This window comes from Bombyx mori, chromosome 11 (assembly GCF_030269925.1).
Source record: "Bombyx mori chromosome 11, ASM3026992v2".
Taxonomy (NCBI): domain Eukaryota; kingdom Metazoa; phylum Arthropoda; class Insecta; order Lepidoptera; family Bombycidae; genus Bombyx; species Bombyx mori.
The window spans coordinates 791,518-803,671 of NC_085117.1; the positions used below are offsets into that span (position 1 = coordinate 791,518).

At 34.7% G+C, this 12,154-nt stretch overlaps 3 protein-coding genes and 1 long non-coding RNA gene across 9 annotated transcripts in view; 2 read left to right on the forward strand and 2 right to left on the reverse strand.

Moving 5' to 3' along the window:
- Positions 1-5,249, forward strand: part of Stat (signal transducer and activator of transcription) — a 37,240-nt gene extending 31,991 nt beyond the window's left edge. For 4 of the 5 annotated variants that reach the window (XM_038013599.2, XM_038013598.2, XM_038013600.2 and 1 more), the window contains exons 21-22: positions 416-549; positions 1,749-5,249. In XM_038013599.2, coding sequence (XP_037869527.1) covers positions 416-548 — 133 coding nt within the window. In that variant the 3' untranslated portion in view covers position 549; positions 1,749-5,249. Of the gene's footprint in view, positions 1-415; positions 554-1,748 lie in introns of those variants that run through there. The other variant, XM_062670806.1, reaches the window with a different exon arrangement.
- LOC134199623 (uncharacterized) overlaps positions 1-12,154 on the forward strand; it is a 500,100-nt gene that overhangs the window by 142,422 nt on the left and 345,524 nt on the right. The gene's annotated exons all lie outside the window — the stretch shown is intronic.
- LOC134199636 (uncharacterized) lies at positions 2,566-7,954 on the reverse strand. Its single transcript, XR_009974197.1, has 2 exons — positions 6,921-7,954; positions 2,566-6,649 (listed from the first exon to the last, which is right to left on the reverse strand). It is a non-coding gene; the product is annotated as an uncharacterized LOC134199636 (long non-coding RNA).
- LOC101743619 (uncharacterized) lies at positions 9,814-11,121 on the reverse strand. Its single transcript, XM_004922125.5, has one exon. It carries the CDS (start codon positions 10,907-10,909, stop codon positions 9,830-9,832), a length of 1,080 nt encoding a protein of 359 aa, XP_004922182.1. The 5' UTR covers positions 10,910-11,121; the 3' UTR covers positions 9,814-9,829.

The window sequence follows — 12,154 nt, forward strand, 5'->3', positions numbered from 1 at the left end:
CGCGAAAATGCAACACAGACGGTCGTTTAAAAAAAACAGAATGTTTGAAATTTTAATTAATTGTGATTTAGATAAGAGATACATATTCATTTATTTTCTTTTTTTTTTTTTGTTATATTTAAAAGAATTTTTTGTTTATTTTATTGTTGTATTTTTAAATTAGTTTGTTGTCTGTGCTGCCATTTCGGGCGTGGTTATGAAAACATGACATTTTTTACTTTTATTTGTTCATTTTCAATCTTATTTATTTCTGTCTTATATATACATACATTTCTTTTTTATCTCAATTCTCAACAACGACCGTCCGATCTTCTAACGTGTTGCATTTTCTCTTTCAAATTCCCGATCGTACGACGTACCTACGCGGCGGATACATTAAAAAAACCGACTATAAACGAAATGGCCGGGCGGGCAGTTATTTCGGGGAAGCTACGCCCATTCAGGTGGACAGCCTGATGAATAGCGACTTGTTCGAGCAGATCCGGGCCTACGAACCGGACAATCAATCGGACGATTTCGACATTTACAGTGACATGTGCTTGAAGTGAGGTGAGTACGCTTCCGATCCGGTGGTAGACTTTTTATTTATTACATATTTAGGTGGAAGACCTCATAGTCCTCCTGGTGTTAAGTGGCTACCGAAGCCATGTACAAATGCCACCCACCTTGAGAAATGAATTCTAAGGTCTCAGTATTGTTCAAACCGCATTACAGCTTCACGGCAGAAATAGGCAGGGCGGTGGTACCTACCCCCAGTAAAAGATTCAGCAAGATTGCTAGGGCCAGTGTTAGCAACGTCCTCAGGTTAGAGTGCCGTTCTTTCGGTTACGCTGGCATAGTTTCTAAAGGCTACCAGCTTACAGCCTGGCCACGGGACATTCGCCGATACGAATATTCGGGCGGTACGACCGGCGAAGCGTCTAGCGACTAAAATAAGCGCATAGAAATGTACTTATGAAGCCACGCGCACAAGCGACCGGCGAAATGTACCGAGCGCGGGCGAGCAAAACAAATGCATGAATAAGGACGGTGCAAGCCACGGAGTCGAGCGGTAGTCGCGGCGAATAGTGCAGTGATTAAATGAGTTTAGTTGTTTTTGCCGCGAAAACTGAACACCGACATTTTTATTGCTGATATACTACTTAGACGAGCTATTTGGAAGTCTAGCCACTCAGAGCAGCCAAAATGTTTCTGGATACATTCTGTATTTCTCGTGCTTCTTGTGGAATTCTCCATCTATACTCCGATTCTTATTCAAATCATGTACTCCACAATCTCTTCCAAATAATAGGTCTTGAACTAAAAAACGATCACTTTCTAAGCAATATCGAGATAATTTCGATATAGACATTTCGCTGTCGGACTTCCTTGCTAGTCGCGGCGGCGAACGTGGCTACCCGTGGCCTGCAAACGGTGCCGCGCGAATGGTCGCCTCATCCGCCGCTTCGTCGTTCGCACCGCCGATCCCCGTGGCCAGGCCGTTAGGTAGAAAAAAAAAGTAGGGTAGTAATAATAAAACTGTAGGGTAGTTATCACTTTCTAAACAGTATGGGACCTAAGAACTCGCGTCTCGAGTATAAAATATAATAAAATAAAATTTCGAAATAGAAAATTAATTGAATAATTACAATTTTTTAGTTTCGATTTTATTACTATAAGCCTTACCATTGCCGACAGAGATATTAATAAAATATTCCTGGTTTCGTAGATCGTAAAATTTCTAAATATAACTCCTCCTTTTTTTTCAGATGACAAAAAACCGCAATGAAATTGACAAAAAGAAATTAATATACATGTAGTTTTTTTAGAATAAATTTAGGATTTTACGTGTACTTATTACGTACATACGCAATGAACACTAATTATTTTAAACACAGTCACGTGTTGAATAGGTAGCACGCAATGTAACGTGAAAACGTCGTGTCGGTTCAACGTCCGCGCGCGCTCCCCACGTCTGTACATTGCTTCCCAACGCTTGAGGCGAAATGACGTAACCTCATAAAGCATTCTATGTCGGTGCCTTTGTCTGCATTCATAGTTAGCCTTGTAAATTAAATAATGCATTTTATTTGGAAAATACCTTTAGCCTATAAATTGAGAGTCGAAATATTTGTCGTTCTACGGGAAAGAGACGTGCCTATATATATCTGCACGCAAACGAATGAGACAAAAACTAATATATAACTTACGTCTTATCAGTTTACGTAATCAAAAATTGGGCGATCTGTCAAGAATGTATTCTCTCATCGGTCGGACTATAGATCAGCGCGCCAATAAGTTCTATTCAGCTTTTATGATTATAATTAAACAATTGACGGATTATAAAGTGGAATTAGATTTGTAGTTACAGAGCATTTTCGTGCTGCCTAATAATTACAAATTAACTTGAAAATCGTTTAAGTTGCTTATGATTTCATTCAATCTATTTGTAGCACACACGTCATGTAGACTTAAGACAATTGATTCGTTTTAATATTTTTAAATGTCACATCGCTTTAGTCATCGACACCTCTATATTTGGGAATCTTAGTATTTTATATTATATTATAAAAATTAAGCAAACTGTTTCTTATATTATATATATTTTAATATTTGTATTTATGCAATTTATTTTATCGAGTATCTAATTTTACGTAATATATTCTAAGCTACACTATCACAATGAAAAATTAGCAATAATTGATCGTTTCTATAATTACTTAATTCTACTTTTATTACATACTTAACTCATTTATTTTTCTTAATCACCATTGTTTCTTAATTATAAAAATTCATCGTACTATTTTAAATGGATTATAGGGAGCAAATTCAAAATAGCTGACTTACGCGTCACCCGTATTTTTTTTCAAACATGTAAACATCTTTGCGTCCTTCGCCAGCTGTCTTCAATATTATCATTTAAAAACATTTCTTCAAGTATTTCGGACGTTATGTCCAGGAATCTTGCTATAATACATTCGCATCTCCAGCTCGTGTATTTTAAATAATAATCCACATAAAAGTTCCTTTTATTTATTTACATAAATCTGTTTTAATCGTAATAATATATAGGTATGTAATTGTTTGAAACTTGAAATGTTCCGATAATCCCAACATTTTAGCACATGTATCCTCCGATTTTTTTATACGAATATTTATTTTTCCCTTCCGATGCTGCAGTGTGTTTAGGTTATCAAATGCTTAGAAATGGCGGCGTTAACATTCTCGTGCGCTTGTAATAATGTTTTAATAATGAAAACGTTGTTTTTCACTATTACATAGAACACTGTTTAATGTGAACTTTGAGATTTTTATGAAAACCCATACTTTAGCGTCTTTTATAACAATGGGTTAATGTTTAGTTTATGGTGTTTTTTTAAGTTTTTTTTTTATTGTGCCATAGTATACATACATACGTTCTTACAATTCTATCGATTTCCAATAATTGACATTTTCTCAATGCATTTTTTTTTGTTCGAATCAACATTAAAATGAATGTGAATGAAAAGATTTATAAAAAAAATGGTATGATCATTTATTTGTTATATGATTTTAAATGAATGAAATATGTTTTAAATTAGTTTCTTAGTGCCATTTTATAGTTTGCGTTGAGATTTTTGTTTTTAATACCGACGAAACGACATGTTTTGTATTTTTTTTTTAATTCATACTTTTTTGTCCTGTTTTTTTGTGGTCAAATAGAATTCGCCCAAAATGCTTTTTTTCATCTTAAAGCAAACTTGGTGTACCTTTATTTTTGTTTAATAAGTAATGAATGGAGTAATAATTACTTAGATATGTATGTAACTAAATAATTAAAAAAATATATAGACATTTTTTTTTTGACAAAACTGAAAAAGTTAATTTTTTTGATCTCGCATAGAGAAATGTTTATTAATTCAATATATAAATATAAAGTGTACATATTTATATTTGTAAATTCATTGTACCGTTGACGAATTAATATTTCTGAAAACCTTTGGGTGATCATGGTTAAAATAAAAAATAATTATTTTGTATTTTTTTAATTTGTATTTGAGTTTTTTTTTTACCGATCAAAGTATTTAGCGCATTTAATTTTGATAAATCGCATCCGCGGTTTCGAACCCAAGCCACTGGGGAACGTTTCTTGACAATTATAACTTAACACTAATGAACTGGGCAAATATTATTTTTGAATTTTCCATACAAAACCAGCCGAACGTGCCGTCCAATGTTATGACGTCATTTGAGGTCAATATAACTGAGGCATGTCCTATAACGCGGATTGTTTTGTCTGCAAACATATATGAAGACATGAGTGGATGAAGGGGATATGTATGATACAATTTGTTAATTTTGAGAAAATTGGCAACAAGCTTTTGTTATTTGTACTTTTTCTTCGTATATAACTCCTTCTTCATATGCAATTTCTAAAAATAGCCTTTAAACCCTGAGTTTTAAGGTCTACTATGGTTACTATGGTTTGTAAGCACATAACACCTTAATTCAATATAAAAACTCAAAAATCTTAATAATGGTGCTTTACCCAATCCACTCATGTCTTAATTTTTTTTTTTTTTGTTGTTACATTATTATCATATTCGACGAATTTGTAATCAATTTCACTGGTGGTAGGACCTCTTGCGAGTCCGCACGGGTAGGTACCACCGCCCCGCCTATTTCTGCCGTGAAGCAGTAATGCATTTCGGTTTGAAGGGCGCGGCAGCCGTTGTGACTATACTGATACCTTAGATAAATGCAATAAATAAAAAAAAAAATTCAGCTTCATTATTGTTCAGTTGCGTGTTGTGACGCTACCTAACATTATCTGTCCTACATTGAATAATTAATTTAAATTTAATTCAGAATTCATATAATTATGTTTTTTCTGTAAAAAAATAACAACAGAAAAAATTAAAGAAACAAATAATCAGAAATAATAAAGATATTCAATCTAATAAATTTGTTATTGCAAAATTTATAGAATTAAAAATTTGCCACTCAAAAAAAAACAGAGAGGAACATCCTTATTCTGAAATGATCGTGTCTTATTCTGACGTGCGTGACATCTGTCATAACTGTGTCACCTCACTAGGAATATAAAGCTAGATGTAGGTATATTTATATATTTTAAAATCATTATACAGAACATTCAATTTTTTTTTATTGTAGCTTATAAAATATGGCAGCGTTGTATGGTAAATGGTTATGATTATGCTCTTTTTTTTTGTTTTTCAATATTTTATATTGTTTTCATGATTTTGAATAATAAATATTTTGTTCTTGAATATTTGTTTTCAATAAAAGATTTTTTTTTAAAACTACTTAATGCTTGGTCTCTTTGGGAAATGTGATAATTGAGGCCTTAGAATGGATACCATTCGGTTCGGTTGGTTATCTTGCAAGCGCGAGGATCTAGCTTAAGCGGATTAATTAATAGGTATTCGTAATTTTTATCATGGCAATCGGCTTTGATTTTTGAAACGATTACGGCCGTCGGTCACTCGACATTTTAGATTGTAAGCATTATTGATAGCTACAATGAGTGTCCGATATTTTGACGCTGTTGCCGTGACCACGGGTAGGTTGAAGAAAGTTGATTTTAGATGCAGGCACACCTGTATATACTGGTTCTAGTCCGTTTTTGGGTGTGTAATTATAATGCGCTTGCAACACCGCCGAAATATCGGGGGCTCGTCAAAATTAAAAATAGAGGTAAGCTTAACCCGCGAAATAGTTGTGATTAAAATTAAGATAAACGTGAAAGTTTTAAATAATTCTAGCTTATCTTAGTTCGGATAATCTTCAAGGATATTCGTCAGTAAATTGGCGGGAATTTAGGAGTAGTCTTAGTGGACTTTTCGAAGAAGACTAGCTCCGATTTATCTGCTCCGGCTATCCATCTCTACGAACACGAACCTTTTAATGATTCATTATTCACACTATTCACGTGTACGTTGTGTAAATAATCCACACTGATGAAGAAACTTTTGTATTTAGCGAAAAAAAAAAGAAGTCAATGTTTATTTTTAAGCACTTTGTTCACGAACACCTTTGCCTTTGAATATAAATTGTAGCAAAACAATTTTTCGAAAAGTTCGTTACCGTGCGTGCAATGAAGTTGATACAGTCAATCAATTCTATTTTAATCAATTCAAATGTAAAATAATACCCGACCTTAAAATTATATATACGAACGACACTTATAATTATTATTCTAGTGCTCTTTCACAAAAATGTTTTAGATAATTAATTAGTTTATTGGTCGATCGTTTGAATATATCACAGTCAATTGATTCAGTATTAGTTCCGTACGCGGGAATCCAACCAGCTTGGCATTTAGAGGAACAAAAAATAGGTAGTGCGCTTATAGTCAAGTGTCTTAATGAATTTCAATATTCTAAATAAGTCAATAATTATAAAATGGTGCTTGATTAGTGCAGCGTTATTGATCCTTATAATATTTTTGCGCTTGCTTTAATTGTTGTCGAAACTCGAAAATCCATTTTGGATTTTGTCGCTTGAAAAGTGTTTTGTTTTTGGAGGGAAGCGTGCGTCAACCTAACGAACTCATCATAACGTGGCAAAAACTGAAAACATGAAGCGTTATTTGTATTCACGTGTCTATTTTAACAAAAAAAAAAGACGTTTATTGGTTCTTAATTCCGTTTTTTGTGACTTGAGTCGACTATTATCAAAGCCGGCAATGTGACTTTTGGAAAATTATTGGTAAATCAGAAAAACGAATTATTGACTTTGTATTCCCTTGGCAGTCACAAAACTCTGCTGAACGACATCTTAGATAAATAACAGGTTAAGTATTAACCTTTATTTAATGCAGGTTTTGAACTGTATTCTTTGAAGGAGACGATTATATTCAAATCAATCTGTATTGACATATCAATAACATTTTTTTGTCCAAATGCACAGATTGCCACCTTTGATAATAGACGACTCACTTACGGGTTAACTTTGTGAGACAGAATGTACCTATCTATTTTAACAGTGGCTTTACTAATTCTGTATTGGGTATTCAAATCGATTTCGGAAACAAAGATATTTCTTTGCTACTCCAGTGTCTTTAAGTGCCTACTTAATTCGAGGACACGGGCATTGAAATAAAATGCAGTAACAATAAAAAAATAACATGTGTGCAATTCACACGTGTTAGAAGTGAAACCTTCAAAAATTAAAATACAATTATCCTAAATGTCTAAGTGTATGTAAAATTTTGTCATTAGTAAAAATTGTAAATCATCTTTTATAGTATGAGGTAGCGTCCTCTGTGAATCGATATTTTAATCGTCACGTATAATCCTAAATTGAAATTCACTACAAGAGGTTTCATGCACACATTAGTATTAAAAAATCTCATAGATGGCGCTGTATTAAAATTTTTCGACACTTCCGTTGCATACCTACGTGACGTTACATCTGTAAAAAATTTACCCTCATGCGCCTAAAGAAGTTTCACTTCAAAAACTCCGGATAAAACTATTAAAATTTAGTTTTATTTGCACCTACTTAATATGTATGTCTAGTAACATAATTACAATGCCGAATTAATAGTGTTAGATTCGTTTTTGTTCAACTATATTAAAAAACGGACTGGTTTTTTTAAGTAATCGCAAGCAACGTCAAAGAGGTAAATTTGATTTTAAATTAATTTATTAAAAAAATACATATAACTTGATAATATGTTTCTAGATATTTCTGCCAACACGTAACAATGGTAAATACGAAATATTGTTTGGAATTGTATTTAATTTTGACAATTTTCAAAGCATCATAATATTAGATAATACAAATTTTGAAAGTGTGATTTGTGCGTACGTCATTTTAAAAATAAATAAATATTTAATACCGATTTGGTCACATTAACGGAACTAAGAATTAAAAACATTATTTTATGAACTATGTTTATTTGTAGACGCTTTTAACCGAATTTTAAATGTATTTTTATGTGGAATTAAAATTAAATATTATTGTTGACTTCGCGTTTTATTTCATATTTTATATTTTTCCTTTTGAAATTATCTAGCTTTTACGCGTAGCTTCCCAATTATTGGGGGAGTTGTATTTTTTATGTGCGCTAGCGGCAAACGTAGGGACGCTGTTCCAACTCGGAGCAGAGTTCATCCATATCGGAGCAGAGTTCATCCATATTATCTGGAACCGCTGCGTTCATCGACAGTGCGTTTCCAAAGATCTTTTTTGCCACGTACCATCCGGCTTTGGAATGAACTCCCCTCCACGGTGTTTTCCGAGCGCTATGACATGTCCTTCTTCAAACGAGGCTTGCGGAGAGTTCTTTATGGTAGGCAGCGGCTTGGCTCTGCCCCTGGCACTGCTGACGTCCATGAGCGACGGTGACCACTTACCATCAGGTGGGCCGTATGCTCGTCTGCCTACAAAGGCAATAAAAAAAAAAAAAAAACTCCATAGACTCCATACACATTTGAGTTAACTATTATGCGACCGAGAAGTTAAAAAACTGGCACTAAGCACACAGCTGATCCTCCATTTTGAAGCATACATGTAGTGAGAAATTATTTTCCTTCTGGAGCACTAGGATCTTTATCGGAATAGTTATTTGACATATATGATAGAGTGTTACTTGATATCAGTATCAACAGTTCGATGTTTTTAATTGAACTTCAATTAGCTGAAGCTCCATTCAATAGCTCAAGGTTTTTTTGTTATGATTTTTTTCCAAATTTCAAACTTTATATGGCACTCCGGTTAAGTTGCAAAAATGTTGCCTAAACCAAAATAGCCTTTTAGTCCTCGCTATACAGATTTCCCATTCGACTTTTGGCTCAAAAGATAAAAATCACAGCCATTAGCGCCACCTATCCTGCACTAAAGTAACTACGTTCGTCGGGTGGTCATGTGACTGTATGTGTGTAGTTTCATAACAATTGAGCTAACGATTTTAGTTTTAGGCGAACATTCTCTTTAATATAAACAGATTTAATTTCAATAAACAATAAACTGATTTTAGATAAAATAAATAGATCTTAATCACACGGGGCATATGTAAAAAACCTTTTTCGTTAAAACTCAGAAACCACGCTCAATTACAATATTGTTAGAAAGATGGCGCTGTTACTTTTTGAATTCTAGTCATATAAAAGACACTACCTATACTACCTGAAATAAACCCAGAGTTTCTCGCCTGATCTTCTCAGTGGCCGCGATTCCGATCAGGTGGTAGATTCAGCGAAGCACTGCTCTTACTAGGACAAGTGTTAGCAATTCTCTCAGGTTGAGCCCGTGAGCTCAGCTACCCGTCCAAGCGTACTTGAAATAGTCTACCAATGAAGAGGAAGGGAAAAAAAATACTACTTCAAATGACTTTTTTTTATTACTTAGATGTGTGGACAAGCTCACAGCCCACCTGGTGTTAAGTGGTTACTGGAGCCCATAGACATCCACAACGTAAATGCGCCACACACCTTGAGATATAAGTTCTAAGGTCTCAGTATAGCTACAACGGCTGCCTTACCTTTCAAACCGAAACGCATTACTGCTTCACGGCAGAAATAGACAGGGCGGTGGTACCTACCCGTGCGGACTCACAAGAGGTCCTACCGCCAGTAATTACGCAAATTATAATTTTGCAGGTTTGATTCTTATTACACGATGTTATTCCTTCACCGTGGAAGTCTATCGTGAACATTCGTTAGGTACGTATTTCATTAGAAAAATTGGTACCCGCCTGCGGGATTCGTACACTGGTGCATCGCTAGATACGAATGCAACGGACGTCTTATCTTTTAGGCCATGGCGACTTCAAGACATAGCACGCGACTAATTTTAGAATGCATCGAAATAAAACAGAGTCACAAATAAATTTCACTTTTATTTAAAACTTATTGCTACGTCTTCTCAAAGCCGGCTTGCTGATCGGTAGTTTCAATTGAACGACCTTCTTGTTACCTTCAGTGATTATACTCGCTCCTGTGACAGATACTTTTGTAGCTACCACTCTAGATGTGAACTTCAGTTGCTTACATAAATCTTCTAAATTGAATTTGTATTTGTTTATTAACAATACAAAGACTAGAGCGTGACATAGAGACTTATCCTTCATTTGGGGGGTACGTAATTTCCTATTGTTAGAGATGCTGAGGAAATTTTTTAGTATATGGTCGTTCAATGATGCGGAATGAGGACAGGCAACATAGGTCTTCTTCGTGATATCTTTCATTAGCGTTCCATACATGTTTAATAATGAATTTGCATACAGAGCTAAGACCAAATGCTTTTTAGGCATATTTTCACTGACGATCGTTTTGAGAAATTCATTAAAATTACTCATATAATCTGTGTTTTCCATTTCCTCGTAAACCTTTTCAAACATGTCTTCTGTTAATATTTTGTCTAGGTCGTAAACCTGTTCCACGCTTTTGGCTTCCCTGTCGATGGGAGGCACGTAGAAGTTTTCATCCGTTTTGTTGTAGTTCGACAAATCGAGTTGGTCCTCTGAAATGTTTTGACTAACATTCTGCATTTGATCAGTTACTGTTTGCACATTAACTTTCAACTTTTCTCTTTGCTCCATGATTTTTTTATGTTTTTTCGATCCGAATTTTCGACTGAGATCCAAGTTCGACGTTTCCATCAGCTGTGAATTGTCTAAATCGACTTTCAAATAGGGTTTTAAGTCGACAGTACCTACTTCGATGATTCGAACTTTCCCTGTTTTTTTGTTTCGCGCCATTATTATTGTTTTGCCTAGCTCCTCTTGTTCTTCCGCTCCGACGTACAGAGTGTCGCAGACCTCCAGAGCAACGTTCCTTTTGCTTGTAATTTCATCTCTTAATATAGTGCATTCCGTGTCCTTAAAATTATCCGTTATGTAGCCGTTTTGAAAATTAAAGATCACAGGATGCCTTTCCGTCTCGTCTTTAGGGCACACGTAGTCTATGTAAAACTCAGACATTTTAAAAAATAACTAAAATATAAATAATGTTATGAAAATTTGTGAAATGTACATAATGCCCATTTCAAATTTTATAGGTTATGTTTACTTGTCATTTTTGTCTCGATTGGGCATAGGATAATAATAATATACAGCCAAAATTACAATATAGCACAAAAAGTAGCCTGGTAATTGAGATAACGAAAGTATATTTACAGACACAGAGTACTTTATAGTTATAGTACATATTTAAAGGTTCCGTTGTAGAATCCGATTATGGATAAGATTGCCTAGAGAGACGGTTTTTGAACACAGTGGGAAATCGGACGTCGAGTAAGAGAGTGCAAGGAGAGTTGTTTGGTGGCTCGGGCCCTCAATACATCTTTGGGCCCGCGGTCTGCTCCCAACATCTGCAGATCGTTAAGACCCACATACCCCACGCGCCTCGTAAGCGCTAAAACCTTATAATTCCTGCCTTGAATCCACGAACATCATAATTCAATTTGTCACTCCGATAAGTTGCAATGTCAACTTTAGAACTTTTTATAATACAATACGTTTTTCAAAACGCCTTTCCTCAAATAAATTGCATTGCTAGATATTACCATCGTTATGTGGGATTATAGTGAGAAAATTAACGTGTAAGTTTGATGACGATTCAATTGGGTGTCCAATGTTTTCTGCGTTGAATACAATCTTTGAATAAAATGCAATTGAATAAAACCCTTATCCCTTTAAATTAAATTTTGCTGTAATGAATATGCCACAGCATCTTTAACCTATTCAAATTTTTAAAGGTTAAAATGGGTAGAATCTTGTCCGGCTCGTAAAGGTGAATTAAGATGTGAGGTCCGAGTCGGATTGGAATTTAGCTTATCTTCAAAACCAGAACTTGAGCTAGCAATAATAACCTCAAAATCTTGCCACATTAGGACCACAGTATGCTGGTAGACTTTTTTGGCGAGAACGCGAGTAGTGAAGTTGTGTGATTTGTTTTATTTTGTCTATTTAGTGTTTATTCAGGTGTAAATGTGGAATAACGGTGGTTTATTAACTGTTTAATATCTGTGAAAGTGCACAAATGTGGAAAAATGAAACAAAGCCGCTGGACGTAACTTTTACGTGACTATGCCTTAGAGAATGCCTATGAATGAGAATGCGAGAATGCCGTGACTATGCCTTTCTGACACTATCTTCTAGCTAGGGCAGTGTTTCACTGACATTATATTGGTTTACCTTCCCATTTAAAGAATATCTGACATTATG

Excerpts from the sequence above, each read along its gene's own strand:
- LOC101743619 (XM_004922125.5), bottom strand. The coding sequence starts at position 10,909 with ATGTCTGAGTTTTACATAGACTACGTGTGCCCTAAAGACGAGACGGAA.